The following is a 15,594-nucleotide window of genomic DNA, read 5'->3' on the forward strand; positions in this document are numbered from 1 at the left end:
AAATACCGTCGTGTCGCCACTGTAAGGGAATTTTCTTCTTGACAGTTGACAGACGTCTGTTTAGCTGACGCCGCTCAAAGTCAAGTTGTATCATACAAAGGCATGTTTGTATTCTTTGTAATTTGAAATGTTTGAATAGTAGTTAATGGTTGCTCACGAAGTCATCGCTTAAGTTATATAACGCCTTGATAGGAAAGCCGGTTGGATGTGTCACATTTAACGCAGTAGGTTTTTCTGTAAGATGATGGATTCCGACGATGAAGACGTTTCGGAGAACGATATCCTCGACTGGTACAAGAGCGAAGTAGCAGATATTTGGGATACGGCAACGGACTCAGCCTTTGCCGATCTCAGTTCAAATTTTACTGAGATGTTTAGACAGGTCATGAATGATGTTAAGCAGAGGAGCCAATCCAGCCAGGTGCCAAATGGTCATGCAGTGGAAGTCAATGGCCATTCCTCTGCCATGAATGGTGTTCATGAACAGCAGCCAGAACCAGAAGCTACCACTAACACTGTGTCAGTCAGCACCGACCAGTTGATGGCAATGCTTCAGGATGAAGATGATGATTGGCTCGAGGACAGCAGTACTCCCTCACAGGATGAAGAGCCGATGGTTCTCTCTGTCCAGTTAACAGATCCCCAAAATCAAACTGAAGAGAACCAAAAAAACGTGAAGGGAGTCAGTCAGGAGAATAATCCCCTGGCTGACTCCATCATTTTGCAGTTTGGAAACACTTTTCAAACAGTCATGCCAGCATCACATCCCTCATCCTGCTTCTTTGTTCTACTGACTGCATTGTACACTGTTTCTTTGACTCACAAACTATCACAAATGTGGTATCTAAAAAATATTCAAGACTATGTCTATCCTGTCACAAGCCTGTTTTGGCTTGCCTACCCATTTCTGACAGGTAATTTTCATCTCTTTTAAACGTACTAGGGCATTCTAAACTAACACATCCTTTCTCCAGGTCTGCGTGAAGAAAGTTGCCTCATCTCAAACCTGTTTGGCGAACACGGACAAAAGTTTGTTGATCGTCGGTCTTACACTCAAGTAATCGAACTTAAGAAGGAGAAATCAACAGTCATTAAATCACCGACTGTATGTTACAGCGGTAGTATCCCCATCGTGAAGGTTCACAGTATTTTATACCAGTTAGCGGGACCCACGCAAATCTTCTATTGTTTGTCTAGGATACCAGCGATAAACCAATATTGGGAGGTATCAAGGAAATTCACTCAAAAATGAGCCGAAAATTATTGCAATTTCTTGGTGGATTCATCTCGAACCGATTCTGGAATTTGAGTAACCTCCTACCGCACCGAGAACTTCGGGCATACAGGTTGTTCAACCTTTAATTTGCGTGTAACTAAGCCACTAATTATGGTATATGTTATTTCCATTAGCCATATTGATAGTATTTGTTCTATTCACCTCTTTCATCACTTGCGTATTCAACTCCCTAAGTTATGCCTCGAGGTACTCACACAGCTATTAACAAGGACACACTGATCGACGGATGGCAGTTGCACAAATCTTTACTCAAAGGTACAGAGTAGATCTCGATATAGATTTGTATATTAAATGAGGATTTAATTTTATTGTAACTAAAATTTCATACATGTTATATAGTGTACTACAATTGGCAATTGTGGAACCTGATTCCCGCATCGATTAACAAATTGGGTGGTGAAATCAGTGTAACAGATGTCAGTTCGTTTTTATTAATACACAATACAGAAACCACATTGTTCGAATGGAATCTCCCGTCAAAATACAGAAGCTTGTTAACAAACATAAAATTGCAGTCTAATAGGGTACGGAGGACACTGTGATGATAATGTTGTTTTTAGCTAAACTTGTTCTGGAGTTGTCGCTTGAATACCACCGGTAGCAGCGAGAGCACGGCGAAAGCCGCAAGAATCAATATGGAATTGAGTGATACTGTATCGCTAGACGATGTCAACTGATTCAATGTCGTCCCAGCTTGAATTGCGACGAAGGATGGAGGTGCCACACCTAAAACGTGAATAACGATAAATTTCGATAATTTTTTACTGCATTGTTTGAAATAAAAAAGTTTACGAAGCCCTCGTTACCAAGAAACGTTCCAAAAAAGAATGGGCTCAATGGGACGCCTATCACTGGGGAGGCAATATTGATAAACCAATTTGGCAAGAAAGGTGTTATTCTTAGAAAGATGATGTAGTTGAGGAGATTATTTCTGTGTTGATTGACCTGTTATTGGTTATCCAATAAAATTTTCAGTTAAATGATTCTGAAATCTAATTCAGCTATTGTCACCTTTTGGGCCCATGACTGGGCCCTCTCTTTGGCAAATTTGTTAACAAGCTTTGTCCCTACCAAGTAGGAAAGCAAATAGCACAATGATGCACCAGTTGCAGAGCAGAAGCAGACTAGAATCAAGGCCAGATAAAATGGGAACAAATATCCAGACAAAATGGACAAGAAAATTGATCCAGGTATGGCAAATGTCTGCAAACTAGAAAAACATACATATAAATTAAGGGAGAAATGAGTTTTAAAATTATGATATTTAAAGCTGCACTTACAATATGTAAGTGATGAAGACTCCTCCAAGAACTTCTAAATAGTACTTATCCTTGAAATGAGAAAGAACAGCACCAAGATGTTTTGCATCCTCAATATCTCTGGGCAGCTTGATATATTGTTTCTCTGATTCTTCAACTTCAGGAAAACAACTATAGACACATGTAAGTGAGAGAATCGAAAATACGAAGATAATGACTAGGATTGCAAGGGCATTTCTCATGCTGATGCTACCAGCATCTTTCGATTTCTTTGCGGCTTCTTTTGCCGCTTTCTTCGTGCTTTTGGTTTTTGCCGATCCGTTTTTCATTTTTGAAGAATAAGTTCAGTGGAGAGAAATATTAATTAACACTGTATTTCACAATTGGGCAGCGTTTCGGTGAATTATTTTATAAAGAAATCTTGATCAAGCACACTGTTTTGCTGTTCACACATCACACTCATGACATGTCATGTTTTAAATAGCGGCGTCTGCACGCCAGCTGACTGAAAGATATATTGATTTTTAGTAAATTTATGTTTTTTCATAAGTATAAATATTTTTAATTTTATGTAACAAGCTAAAAGGGTTTTATTTTTAATCCAATATTTACGTACTGTGTAAGTTACAATGGTTTCCTTTCCTGAAAAACCAAAACACGTCAATCTGACGTCAATCCATTTTGAAATCAGCCATTAGGTGGCGCTAGCCAGCCCAATTGACCTCTTTACCCATTTCCATGTCCATTTCCTAGTTAATGGCTTAATGGTGAAGCAGTCCTCTAGCAATTCTTAGGAAATTCTTAGGAATATCTTACGAATTTTCTGCACATGAATGATTGACAATATGTCAACATTGTATCCCATGTTCTCATTTGGTGGACTTTACTCTTGTTTCTTTCATCTTTTTATCTTTGTCATGGTGTTGAGTGCACCAGTGGTAACAACACCTACAGCTTCTAAACTGATGAAAGTGGAAAGATCTTTAGCAGACTTTTGTGAACAATGGGTTACCTTTAAGGACCCACAAACTGGCCAATGTCTTCCTTGCTCACCTTGTCCTGAAGATCATTTGACAGTGGTAAAATGTGAATTTGATCGTGACACTTTGTGCAGGCCCCTGACAGACCTGGCCGAACATATTGAATCTGTGGTTCGTAGCAGTAGCAGTGTTACACTGACCAAAAAGAACAACACGATTGTCATTGTTGAGCAAAGCACTGTGTTTGAACATCTGCTTGGAGGAATAGAGTAATAAGGTTAACTTTTGTTTGTTCATTGTTTATTTACTAAATAATTGAAATTACCATAGATATTCACCTGCCTTGTTGGCAGTCTTGTCTCTTGCTGTTTTCGGATGCATATCATACATCATTCTGCAGTCATTGAAAAGATGCAGGACAAATAAGAAGCAGCAACATGAACTTCATGACCCTCTACAGGAAAGTCTTCTGGGCCAAGAAGAGCAGGATGAGAATGAAAAACCAGTCCTTGATATGGACGAGATGCTTGCGCAGCGTTTCGGGCGATCTTTAGTCACCAACGTGTATGTTCCCTAATTCCACTCATTTTTCTTTTATATAATCCAAATTACCTACGTTTTGACCGTTGTCTACACGACCGTTGTTGGAAAATGTACAGTGCCTTTCTGTAATGGGATTACGCCAATATAACAAGATGAATTGAAGCTTCTTGTCGTAAAGCTGGAAATACTGAAACACCAACAGGCCGTATCAAATCCCTATATTCCGTTTCTTTAAAGCGCCTCGTAAATCGCTCATAATCACGGGAAATAGTTAACGATCTTTAGTGTTAAAAGGTGATGTTGAGGATGCCATGTATTCTTGATATTCCGCAATGTTCCATTTGGTAAATTGATTTCGAATGTCCGTCCGTCATCCATTGATGGTTTCAAAACTTTATTTTGTTTTGGAGACCGACAGTCACGATTACTAAACCGCATTGCGGAACGATAAAAAAAAAGTCTCAGTGCTAATAACGCCACTTGAGCTGCCAAAGAAAACGTTTCGAAATCATGACGACTATTGTAAAAAAAAAAAATTCGATATAAACTCAGCTTTTTGTTGGTGTTTTAGAAATCAACAGGTTTCAGCGTAAATTGACTAAAAACAAAGAAGTGTCAAACCATGAAATTTATCCGTGGCAATTTCAAAACTTGGGAAATCGCCTACCTAAAGCTTTTAATCTACTGTCTTTGATACATATGCCAATGGTAATTAAGAATATCGGGGTCAATGATATTCAGTAATTTCTTTTCAAAAGAAGCGTCATGATCGATATCGATGGAGGTCATGTTTTTGTTAAGTAGTGACTTGTAGATTCATACGCAATTGAAAAGCTAGCGATGGAGCTCTGAACCCAAAAGGAGTCATAGCTTTTATCGCTTGATTTTGTTTTCCTTTTTCAATAGTTTGCCGCTTTTACCGTTATAACGGCGACAGGCAAACAACCACTGATATTGCGATATATTTTGGTAACGCGTAGTCGAGAGATGTCCTGTTTTCTCGTGTTGCCTCACAGAGTTCCGCAAGTTAGCGGGTTCTTCATTTGACGTACGTTCTCTCAGTAGAAAGCTGCGTCGGTTAGCTGTAGTGCGGTGGAAGTTTCGCCGTATTGGTTGTACCGTATGCGGATTCGCCCAATGCATTTTATTATACCGTTTCGACATTATGCAATTTTTCGATTATTATTATTTTTTGGGGCTGATCTTATAATCAAATTTGCTGCTGGTGTTAACGAACCGTTATGTTGGAGAGATCTGTCACGGATGACAGCGTTTAGATTCCACAAGTGTGAAAATGGTTGTTGAAAGGCTACCTTTCACTTTTCTTGTTTAAAAATGTTTTTTCTCTAGGGGTTCTATACAATGCGATTTGGCTCGGTTGGAATTGTCGTGGAAAGAATTACGCTCGCTTTTACCTTTAGATTTAAGAGGTGGGTCTTTTGAATCAAATCGGTAAAAGTGCCTTTATTACGCGGAATCTTTCACACTTTAACTGTCAGCGTTTATTCAAAGTTCGTTCTCCCTTCTAAAAATTGTAACGCCTATTAATAGAAAGTCGCTTTCAACTGACGTCGTACGTTCCCCCAAAAATAAGGGGACATTAACCATTTAAAATTACGGCCTGATTGTTCTTTGTCGCCCCCCTTTGTAAGGGGAAACCGGGGATATTTGAAAGGGATGCCAACGCACACAGGCAGACTACGCTGCTTAAACAGTAGCCTTTTGGCACTGCGACTAAATTGTTTCTTAACCACCAGCTACATGTCACACTGACTGTCACTTTCTACAAATTTGCATGATTGCGCGAAGCTTATTGCTCTACTTCCTATTCTTTTAATAATTAGTGGCGAACAGGTAATCAACATAAAAATCTGTGTAGCTCATAGTTCAGCTGTAGGAGCAGCTGTATAGAGGTTTACCACTATGCATCTCCTCAAGGCATTTTTCTTTAAGAGACAACAGGGAGGATATCAATGCGTTCAGCATTGAAACCACGCCTCCATGTTGCAAAGTGACGCCACGGTTTTCCCATGGTTCGTATCCGAGCACTAAAGTCATCGTGTTGTGACTCCAACACCATCAGTGTCTGCTCGTTGCTCTCCCGTCTTCCACTTACGCTTCCAGGTGATCATGTTTAAGGTAAATTGTACATCCAATACTATCGTACAGTGTTATTTGAGATACTAATCAATATAATTTTATGTTTTGAAATACAGGCGGTTGCAGTGTTGGTAATTTTTGGATGCGCTTTGGCTGCACCGACGCCTCGCGTCGGCGACCAAAACCTAGTCCAAGCCAACAAATTTAGTCCCAGTAATGCCATCAAAGAATTGGAATCTTCTCTTGATAATATAGACGCGATTTTCAAACAATCGTTCCAAAAAATTGGTATGTACGAAAAAATGAGAGAATGTTCTTAAAGCATGTGACCTTGTGTTTGTCCCAACAAAAAAGGCGGAAGCCGTGATGTGTTGATTCCACCTATCCGTCAAGGTCTTTACATTCGCATCATGGGTGTGTCGGGGCTGTTTTTGTTACGCACAATCAGCCAACACCTTCTACAGTTTTTACCACTGAATGGCATTAATTTCGTCTAATTAATTTTGTATCTTTTGTTTTCAAGGTGCCAGCAAGAAATTTGATTTCGTAGACGATAACGAGAAACAGTTTCCTGTTGACATTCAATTCAACCCTACAAGTCTCCCCTCGCGCCAAGATTCTCGCGAAGAATTTCGAGGAGCCCAGGCACGTGATCCATTGGTTGGCACAGAGGTATCAGCATACTTTCCAGTTGTTAATTTTACTTTCTTTTCATTAAACCAAAATAAGGAAAGCACCACACTGACCGACATTAAAAAGAAAACTCGTGGGAACTAATGCAAATCTAATTTCATTAATTTTACCAGGAGGCTGCAGCGCGTGCTATTGACTCTCCACTTTTTTTCAACACCTTTGATCACGCTCATATGGTCACTGGTTACGCCGAACGAAGACGAGATCGCCCAATGTTGTTACGTAGCATTCGACCAGACTTTCCATTCTCCGATATTTCACGAAGGTATTTATAAAGAAATTTTACGGTTTTCTATTTCTGGCCACTAATACACCAATGGTTTGTTTAGAAGACAACGAGTTTAACAACAGAACGCCAAGTTGTGGTTCAGATTGAATTTTACCGATGGTAACAACACACGAGACAGTGGCGTTTTCTTTTTTTTTTAATTGGTTATATTTTGATAGAATATATAAGTGAAAGATGCAATTGCAGCTTTTACAAAAAAATGTCATAGGCTTGCGTAATTTTTGTTATTCAATTTGTAAGAAAGTATCGAATAACGTATGCCTTTATGCCCATCTGAAATAAATGTTTACTAAACGAAACCATCTGATATAATTTGCTTTATCAAATGATACAGTCAAGAGCTAATAAAGTCCCAATCCTTCATTGGTTTTCAATGCGTTGCTGATTGAAAAGCCGCAAAAATTATGACATATCCATCTGTCTAACCTTGGTATTATCACGTACTGCCGATCACCAAAGTGATAGTTGAAAAATTTCACGCAGAAGCGTGATTCCACTGAAAGAGGAAGTCCGATAGTTCGTTTTGAAACAACCTTGTTTAGAACCTTTATTAGAGGAAAGGACTCATAGCTCTATCGTGTAGAATGGTGATAGCACCGGAAATGTAAAAAACACATGTTTAATGAGTGTAGCCTCCAGTTGCACACGTTACCACACGTGAAAATGTTTTGATGGTATACATTCTGAAATGGGTGAAGAAACAACAATAGAGGACGTTTTTCAGATAACAATATTTGGTGAACTAAGTTAGGGCATCTGGTTGACAACTCATAATGAAGAAGAAGCTGGCAGGTGTGGTGAGACACCGAACAATCTCGAATATAAATGTATATAATTGACAGTTTTGATAGCATGATAGTTTCAATGCGCTTGAGTTTTTTTATCTACAAGGTCGATTGTAGATATCACGGAGGAGGCAGTAAAGCATATCCGTCGAAGATTCTACATGACTTGCAGATTAGTCATTCTAAAATGAACTGTATAGAAGCAAGCAGTGATCGACCGAATCAATGCCCGCTGCCCGCCAGGCAGCCACCGAATCAATACAAATTCCTTGCTTAAAGGAATAACAAAAAAATTTAAATATAATGGGAATTTCTAGGTACTATCTACAAATTAAATATGCAAAATCATCCTACATACATTGTACTTAAACTGACGTTATGAAAACGAAAAAGGCAATGCTTTATTTATTTCGCAGATGCCACGCCCTTTCCCATCCTTTATCTCTAAAGGTATATATTCGTACGTAAGCGATTCAACTGCGCAACACATTCTTCTCTTCACTCCCGACGAATAACCTGCGTTAAACTATCGACCCCACCTGAGTACACCATGGCGTCTGTCAAAACTGGTTATTGGAATATTCGTGGGGTAAGACAAAATCCGTTCTTAGTCTAGGCTTGTAATGTATTATTTTCTTTATGTTTTACGTTGACATTTGGTGTGCGTCCCTGTTTTTGTAGTATATGCAACCCATCCGGCTCCTCTTAGCGTACGCAGGAGTCGAGCATGAAGACAAACGTTACAATATCGGATCTGCCCCCGAATACGACAGGAGTGAGTGGCTAGCTGATAAGTTCAACCTAGGTTTGGACTTCCCAAATGTAATTTTTACAGCTATTGTTTTTTCTGCTGATTTAGTTAAATATAATATGTTATGCTGTTTAGTGTCCCTACCTTATTGATGGAGACGTTAAGCTGTCCCAAACTTTTGCCATCTTGAAGTATTTGGGGCGCAAGCATGGTTTGGCACCCAAGACAGAAGCTGAACACATCAGAATGGATTTGACTGAAGCAGAAGCTAATGATATGCGAACAAAGTGGTCCACATTATGCTACAATGCTGATTTTGTAAGTTACCTCAAAAAATTTGGTTTTCTGTGTTTGTGGTGTAATTTCTGTGTTTTTCTTTTATTAACATATAGGAAAAATTGAAACCAGAATTCTTGAAAAACCTGTCAGTGAAGTTGAAGGAAATGTCAACATTTCTAGGAAGTCATCCATATTTTGCAGGAGAAAATGTATGATAATTTTGTCTAGTTGTTTGGCAGGAAATTCTTTTATTTCATTTTATAGATTACTTGGATTGATTTTGTGATGTACGAGTTGTTGGATCAACAATCGCAAATGAGTCCCGGCGTATTGGACGAGTTTCCCAACCTTAAAGAATTCCATGCAAGGATCGAAAACCTCGAGAAAGTTGCCGCTTATCTGAAGTCAGATAAGTGTATTAAATATCCATTTAATGGACCAATGGCTGAATTTGGTGGAAAATAAAACACAAGTTTGCATTTCATGTAGTTGCAGAAATTTAAAATTTCTGATTGAGAGCTTATAATCTATTATTTGTTTCAAGAAATACAAATGTTAATGAAGTAATAACTTTCAAAGAACCCTTTTCTTTTTTTTCATTGAAACAAAATTTTGCAAGTGCATTATGTTATACTTGTATTCTAATAATGTACATTTCCATTAATGACTAAACCATGTAGGGACTCCCTGTTTTGATACATTCAGTTTTGTTTTCTGTGCATACTGCTCCTTCGACGCCTTCGTGCTTTTTGACTGTTCATTTAATTCCTCATCACCCTTTGGCAAATATATCCGGAAAGACAAACTTATGGTCCTTATGCTACAATACTTCAAAATTAATTAATGCATCACTAAAACATAATATAATATTACCAGAGTAACAAAAGCAATCTTCTCATCTGGTTCCTTTGTAATATAATGATTTGGAACAGTTTTTGTTTTACCTTAAATGGATTATTGGTTGAACTCAAAGTTCTGATTGCAATTAAACAAATATAATCTTACCCATTTTGTTGAATGTGTTGACATGAATAACAGGGACATTGTAAATTTTCTCGAGGTATTGTTTTACATCAAGTTTGGTCATTTGGGGTGAAACAACAAACTGAACTTGGTTGGGAAGCAAATTATGACTTGGTTTCACAAGTTTCATCCAGAAGTCAGGTAGGAAAACATGGAGCTTGGAGTTCCCATTTTTGAAAGCTGGATATCTATATATTTTATAATGTTCAATTATGTAGGATAACATATTTAATATGCATTTAACACTGCGTTTAGGTTAATTTACTTACAATCTTGTCGACATTTTTGTTAGTGTTTAAAGCTTTGAAGTTTACTTTTTTCGTCTGCGTAGATATGATGGAGTACCAAATATTGCCAAATTATATATATAAGTTTTTTAAATAAGCAATGTGATCTTCTTTAAATGATTAGTTAAGGTTTTATTTATTTTATCTGACGTAGTATCATTAGTTTTTGATCTAATTAAACAATTATTTTTTTTTATTCGTGCGAAAATTGCAGTGCTGTACGATAAACCGTCTGGAACCGAGGATTGTTTAACTTCTTATCATCAACGAAAGGGCGTGTAAGTCAAGTTTTAGCCGGTTTGAAATAGTGTTCCAAACCTATTTAAAAACTAATTGGTACGTGGAAAACCTTGGTTTTGCCGTCAACGTCACTTCAATTGCTTATTTTCTTCAGTAACTTATTCGTAACAACATGTGGAAATCCGCCGTTGGTTCCAACATCAAAGCTCCTGTAGTAAATCAAGATGATGATGAATGGGATACCGACCCTAATTATATCAATAACGTGACGGAAGAGGAACAGAGATGGGGTGGAGGAAGAACAGCTGGTGCTATAGAGTAAGAATGTGATTCATTTTTACACCCTGCCTCTTGTTTAAAGTTGTGAATATCTACAGTATGAATGCTCTTCGTGAGCAAACTACTAAAGAAGATTTAGAGCTCAAAAAGAAAATAATGGCTGAAGGACCTCAAGCATCTTATGGTTATGGAGGGAAATTTGGGGTACAGGAAGATCGGTAAAACAAATTTGTTTTCACTGTATTGCTTGTGGTATTTATGGACAAGCTTCAATGTTGTTATTTTATTAGTATGGATAAAAGTGCAGTTGGTCATGAACATATTGAAAAAGTTGAAAAACATGCCTCACAAAAAGATTATGCAACTGGCTTTGGTGGAAAGTTTGGGGTCCAGAAAGATAGGTAAGGATCAAATTTCTTTTTTGTACTTGCCTTAGTTATTGTCAACTTGCTGATAATTCATTGTTTTACCAGAATGGATAAATCTGCAGTGGGTCATGATTATGTTGCCAAAATTGAAAAACATGGCAGTCAAACAGATGCTGCAAAAGGGTTTGGAGGGAAATTTGGTGTGCAAACTGATCGTGTGGATAAGGTAAGTTGATAAAGTCTAAGTTATTCATTTTAAGTAAATAGTCTTAAATAGGCTCTAGTCTGCATTCTGACATCTTGTTTTTATCAAATAGAGTGCCGTTGGTTGGGACTATCAAGAGAAACTAGTTAAGCACGAAAGCCAAACAGATGGCTCCAAGGGTTTTGGCGGGAAATTTGGTATTCAAACCGACCGCATTGACAAAGTAAGAAATTACCTACTTGTTTTACTCAAGACATTGTTTTCTATTGTGATGGAATTCCTAGAGTGCAGTTGGCTGGGACTACCAAGAAAAAGTTGAGAAACACGAAAGCCAGGTTGATGGGAAAAAAGGTTTTGGTGGAAAATTCGGCGTCCAGGCTGATCGAGTCGATAAAGTACGAATTTCAAGAGAGTTCTCTTTACTAAGATTAACTTTGTATATTCATTATTGTTTAATTGTAGAGTGCCGTTGGTTATGACTATCAAGAGAAGGTGGAAAAACATGAGAGTCAAACTGACGGTTCAAAGGGCTTTGGAGGAAAATTTGGTGTTCAAACCGACAGACAAGATGCAGCGGCTGTCGGTTTTGATGAAGAGCAAGGTCATGTTGGCACTACATACGAGAAAGACAAGCCTGTTGTAGCAGGTATACAGATCGATGTTGGTATTAGATGTCTTATCATTTTTTTAATGAATCCCTCTGCATTTTCCAGAAAAAGGAAAAGCCTCGTTATTAAAGTCCCGGTTTGAAAATTTTGCTGATGAAAACAAGAAAGCTGCAATGGTAAATTTTGTATTCATCCTCAGAAAACCTCAACTAGCTATAGTAATTTTCGTTTTTAATCGCGAATTCGTGTGCGCAGGCTGTTCCTCCTCCATCGAAGAGTGCCCGTCCAATGGCTAAAATAGCACACAAATTCGAAACCCAGTCTTCGTTGACACCGGCGCAACAAGAGCCACCCGTAAAGCACATTCCTCAAGTAAAGCAACCTGTTTGGCAAAGCCAAGCTCCTGAAGTCAAACCGCCTGTTGTTCCTCGAGCCGATTGTCAGAGAAAGTGCTATGGCTTCTCCAGTACCTGAACCTCCTGCTTCATCGCCTCCACCCATTGTTGCGGCTCCTGTACCACAAACCCAGCAATATATTACGCACTCTCAAGAACGATGGAATGATGAACTGGCCGAAGCTGTCGAACAAGTTGAGCATGGAGCGTGGAGAGAAGTGGATGAAGAAGAAGACGCTTGGAAAGACGAAGAAGATACAGGCTACGCCCAGGAAAACACAAATTTGGAAACAGTTGCAGAAGAAACTGGCACGGGTCTGGTTGCGGTCGCTCTTTACGATTACCAAGCCGCTGCAGAAGATGAGCTCTCCTTTGACCCAGATGATATCATTATGAACATCGAAATGGTAATTAAATATCTAATAATTTGTTCATACACACATTTTTATTGGCGAACATTTATACTGTGCAGATCGATGAAGGCTGGTGGCGTGGAGAATGTAGAGGCCAGATCGGATTATTTCCCGCTAATTACGTCCAACTGCAACAGTGAAACTCCAACGGTCTTCTCGTCTTCCAGGTTTTATCCAGCAATCCAAGGTTCTTTTTATTCCCAATTGTTAAGCATGCTTTCCAAAATTTTCCTGATATCGTGAGCCAACCATATGGCGGTACTTTTACGCGTGGCGTTATTTTGCATGTATTGTTGCCCAGTCAGTATTCACAAACGTGGTGAAAAAAGAATTACTTATTACAGAAGAATTAATTTGATGAACAAGTGTAACGGAAGAACATCGCTCTTGCCTATTGTTGCGAAAAGAAAGGAACTTACTTAACCCTATTCCACCAATTTTAATGAAGGAACAATAATTAGATGATGTTTACCGACTCAAATCACAATGCTTTGTTAACGATTATTGTGCCGAGATCCAACCGACCAATTTATCATGCGCAGCCTGTCGATTGACGGAAGATTTTTCCTGTTCGTTGTGCTGCAAACAAAAGCCTCTGTGATTACGTGGTGGTCCAAATACATATCTGCGTGTTGATGGTGATTGCAATGTACTAAAGAATCAGTCCTCAACGTGTGAAAATCGATACCAAATTTTGTCACTTTTCAAGCAGAAAGTTTCCTCCTACAAAGGATTTTTCTTTGCTAACCTTTCCTCTTGACCTTAAAGGAAAATTGGAAGGGAGGAGAAGAATTTTCGCTTGTCACGCCCCTTGTCTCGTACAATTTGGTATCGTCAATTTCATATCAGTCTGACTGGCGATAAGAGTTTCATCTTCTCAAGTGTGGCAACAGCAGTTAATTCCTGTTGATCGTGTGTTTATTTAAAAATGGCAAGTGAAAGTAAGTTGCAGTTGGTGTGCCTTCAAGATTATGAAGAACATGCCAGCAAGATTCTTCCACCATTCGTCTTGGATTTTTACAGGGGTGGAGCTGATCAAGAACAAACTCTTCGAGACAACCGCGAAGCATTCAAACGGTATGTTTTGCTTGTTTTTGTTATTATTTATTTATTAAAGAAATTACTATGAAAATTTTATCATGTTAGATGGCGATTAATGCCCCGTGTTCTTCGAGGAGTGGAAAATCGTTCGATGGCTACTACGGCTCTTGGATATTCAGTATCTGCTCCTCTTGGTATTGCCCCAACTGCTATGCAGAAAATGGCACACGAAGATGGTGAACTGGCTACTGCGAGAGGTTAACTATCCCTATGTATAGATAGATTTTAAATATCACAATTTCAAGCCACTCTCATTTTCCATGCAGCTGCTTTTAGTGAAGGTCTGGTGTACGTGTTGAGTACGGTGGCTACTTCTACTATCGAAGAAATCGCAGCAGCTGCTCCTCGGGGCAATAACTGGTTTCAACTTTACATTTATAAAGATCGGTACTATTCTTCAAACATTTTAGTTGATTGTCATACATGTAATTTTGATTGACTGTTAGTCAGGTCACTGTCGACATGGTTCGACGTGCTGAGCAAGCCAACTTTAAGGCTCTTGTAGTGACTGTGGACACTGTTCTTCTGGGTCGCCGTTTAGCCACTGAGCGAAACGAATTAAGGCAATTATTTCATTGTTTCAATTTTGATTACATTGCTCACCAATCATGTTCATCAAAACATTTTCGATTAGTGATTCGGGAAGTTCAACGTCGAATACCTTTGTGTCTTCTCTGTTTGATCCAAGTTTGACCTGGAAAGATATTGCCTGGCTCAAAAGGTAATTGTGCTGATGACTTAGAAATTTTTCTATGGTCAGCCAAATTTAAACGTTACGTACAGCATTACGAAGATGCCAATTGTGGTGAAAGGTATCCTAAGGCCCGATGATGCTGAATTAGCAGTTCAATATGGCGTAGCTGCCATTGCAGTGTCGAACCATGGTGGAAGGCAACTTGATGGCGTTCAAGCCACGGTAATTTTTACGCGCAATATCTCTCTTTACTTAATTGATTTAAATCTGTAGCTATTTGTGTTTAGATTGATGCACTTCCTGCTATAGTGAAACAAGTGAACGGACGTTGTGAAGTCTACGTTGACGGTGGCATTATGCAAGGAACAGATATTCTCAAGGCATTAGCTCTCGGTGCCCGCATGGTATTGCCATTTCAAAAAGGATACAAAAAAACAGACTTACTTTATTAAATTTATTGACTTCAGGTCTTCACTGGTCGCCCAATATTGTGGGGTCTTGCACACAGTGGTGAAGCTGGGATCGTTAACGTCATTCGCATATTGAAGAAGGAATTGGACTTGGCTATGGCGCTTTCAGGTAGGACGAAAGACAATTTTGTTTTTTTGTTTTTAGCGAATTCTAAAATCTATCTGGTTATCGTTGTGCATGATTATTTAAGGTTGTTCTACCGTCACGGACATCGATCGTTCATTGGTTGTGCATCAAGGTTTCTTTTCAAATATGTAGATTACGTTAGATCTTGAATTATACCGTAGAGATGTTTAGTGTAGTCTATATGAAATTTCGAACTCAAATAGTAGTCCGTTGCTAAATAGACTAATGGAATAATCAGCATTTTCGTTGAAGACATCAAGGGAATTTATGAAAAGCGAAAACTAGGGATGCGTAAAAACATTCACACGACTTGGTAGAATTTTATCTGCTCTTTTTTGTTTAATGGTTTGCGGCTGTGCTTTTCAACTTGAGCCTGGGCTCTCGGTATTTCGACGTTGAATTTCGGAT

The 15,594-nt window shown here is 38.7% G+C and overlaps 8 protein-coding genes across 9 annotated transcripts; 6 read left to right on the top strand and 2 right to left on the bottom strand.

Moving 5' to 3' along the window:
- Window positions 1-79: 79 nt before the first annotated feature.
- LOC116926532 lies at window positions 80-1,752 on the top strand. Its single transcript, XM_032933471.2, has 5 exons — window positions 80-914; window positions 975-1,138; window positions 1,198-1,346; window positions 1,411-1,552; window positions 1,637-1,752. The coding sequence occupies exons 1-4, from the start codon at window positions 242-244 to the stop codon at window positions 1,514-1,516; spliced, it is 1,092 nt and encodes a 363-aa protein (XP_032789362.2). The 5' UTR covers window positions 80-241; the 3' UTR covers window positions 1,517-1,552; window positions 1,637-1,752.
- LOC116926567 (transmembrane protein 41B) lies at window positions 1,585-3,306 on the bottom strand. The gene is made up of 5 exons (XM_032933515.2): window positions 3,173-3,306; window positions 2,578-3,061; window positions 2,309-2,507; window positions 2,104-2,242; window positions 1,585-2,023 (listed from the first exon to the last, which is right to left on the bottom strand). The coding sequence occupies exons 2-5, from the start codon at window positions 2,883-2,885 to the stop codon at window positions 1,854-1,856; spliced, it is 816 nt and encodes a 271-aa protein (XP_032789406.1). The 5' UTR covers window positions 2,886-3,061; window positions 3,173-3,306; the 3' UTR covers window positions 1,585-1,853.
- Window positions 3,307-3,389: 83 nt separating this feature from the next.
- Window positions 3,390-4,241, top strand: LOC116926578. The gene is made up of 2 exons (XM_032933532.2): window positions 3,390-3,805; window positions 3,867-4,241. Exons 1-2 carry the CDS (start codon window positions 3,390-3,392, stop codon window positions 4,111-4,113), a joined length of 663 nt encoding a protein of 220 aa, XP_032789423.2. The 3' UTR covers window positions 4,114-4,241.
- Window positions 4,242-6,059: 1,818 nt separating this feature from the next.
- Window positions 6,060-7,460, top strand: LOC116926586. Of its 2 annotated transcripts, none has more exons than XM_032933541.2 (5): window positions 6,060-6,218; window positions 6,296-6,467; window positions 6,703-6,851; window positions 6,986-7,137; window positions 7,202-7,460. In XM_032933541.2, exons 1-5 carry the CDS (start codon window positions 6,210-6,212, stop codon window positions 7,215-7,217), a joined length of 498 nt encoding a protein of 165 aa, XP_032789432.2. In that variant the 5' UTR covers window positions 6,060-6,209; the 3' UTR covers window positions 7,218-7,460. The 2 variants fall into 2 exon arrangements, with proteins under 2 accessions (XP_032789432.2, XP_045031795.1); XM_045175860.1 differs by having other exon boundaries at window positions 7,205-7,460.
- Window positions 7,461-8,372: 912 nt separating this feature from the next.
- Window positions 8,373-9,546, top strand: LOC116926579 (glutathione S-transferase Mu 1). Its single transcript, XM_032933533.2, has 5 exons — window positions 8,373-8,535; window positions 8,628-8,768; window positions 8,833-9,015; window positions 9,090-9,185; window positions 9,241-9,546. The coding sequence occupies exons 1-5, from the start codon at window positions 8,497-8,499 to the stop codon at window positions 9,439-9,441; spliced, it is 660 nt and encodes a 219-aa protein (XP_032789424.2). The 5' UTR covers window positions 8,373-8,496; the 3' UTR covers window positions 9,442-9,546.
- A 40-nt stretch (window positions 9,547-9,586) lies between these two features.
- LOC116926589 (39S ribosomal protein L23, mitochondrial) lies at window positions 9,587-10,416 on the bottom strand. Its single transcript, XM_032933546.2, is given in 5 exon segments — window positions 9,587-9,753; window positions 9,755-9,796; window positions 9,850-9,920; window positions 9,982-10,187; window positions 10,269-10,416. Coding segments are annotated over 5 exon segments (450 nt in total). The 5' UTR covers window positions 10,283-10,416; the 3' UTR covers window positions 9,587-9,636.
- Window positions 10,417-10,532: 116 nt separating this feature from the next.
- LOC116926514 (src substrate cortactin) lies at window positions 10,533-13,436 on the top strand. The gene is given in 11 exon segments (XM_045175848.1): window positions 10,533-10,844; window positions 10,904-11,023; window positions 11,096-11,206; window positions 11,279-11,399; window positions 11,491-11,601; window positions 11,663-11,773; window positions 11,841-12,024; window positions 12,092-12,162; window positions 12,242-12,412; window positions 12,414-12,788; window positions 12,854-13,436. Coding segments are annotated over 11 exon segments (1,602 nt in total). The 5' UTR covers window positions 10,533-10,698; the 3' UTR covers window positions 12,935-13,436.
- Window positions 13,437-13,563: 127 nt separating this feature from the next.
- On the top strand, window positions 13,564-15,423 carry LOC116926534 (hydroxyacid oxidase 1). The gene is made up of 9 exons (XM_032933475.2): window positions 13,564-13,871; window positions 13,941-14,092; window positions 14,162-14,282; window positions 14,342-14,458; window positions 14,530-14,616; window positions 14,679-14,811; window positions 14,877-14,993; window positions 15,057-15,168; window positions 15,251-15,423. Exons 1-9 carry the CDS (start codon window positions 13,723-13,725, stop codon window positions 15,316-15,318), a joined length of 1,056 nt encoding a protein of 351 aa, XP_032789366.1. The 5' UTR covers window positions 13,564-13,722; the 3' UTR covers window positions 15,319-15,423.
- Window positions 15,424-15,594: the final 171 nt, after the last annotated feature.

Source organism: Daphnia magna, linkage group LG7 (genome assembly GCF_020631705.1).
Source record: "Daphnia magna isolate NIES linkage group LG7, ASM2063170v1.1, whole genome shotgun sequence".
Lineage (NCBI taxonomy): Eukaryota > Metazoa > Arthropoda > Branchiopoda > Diplostraca > Daphniidae > Daphnia > Daphnia magna.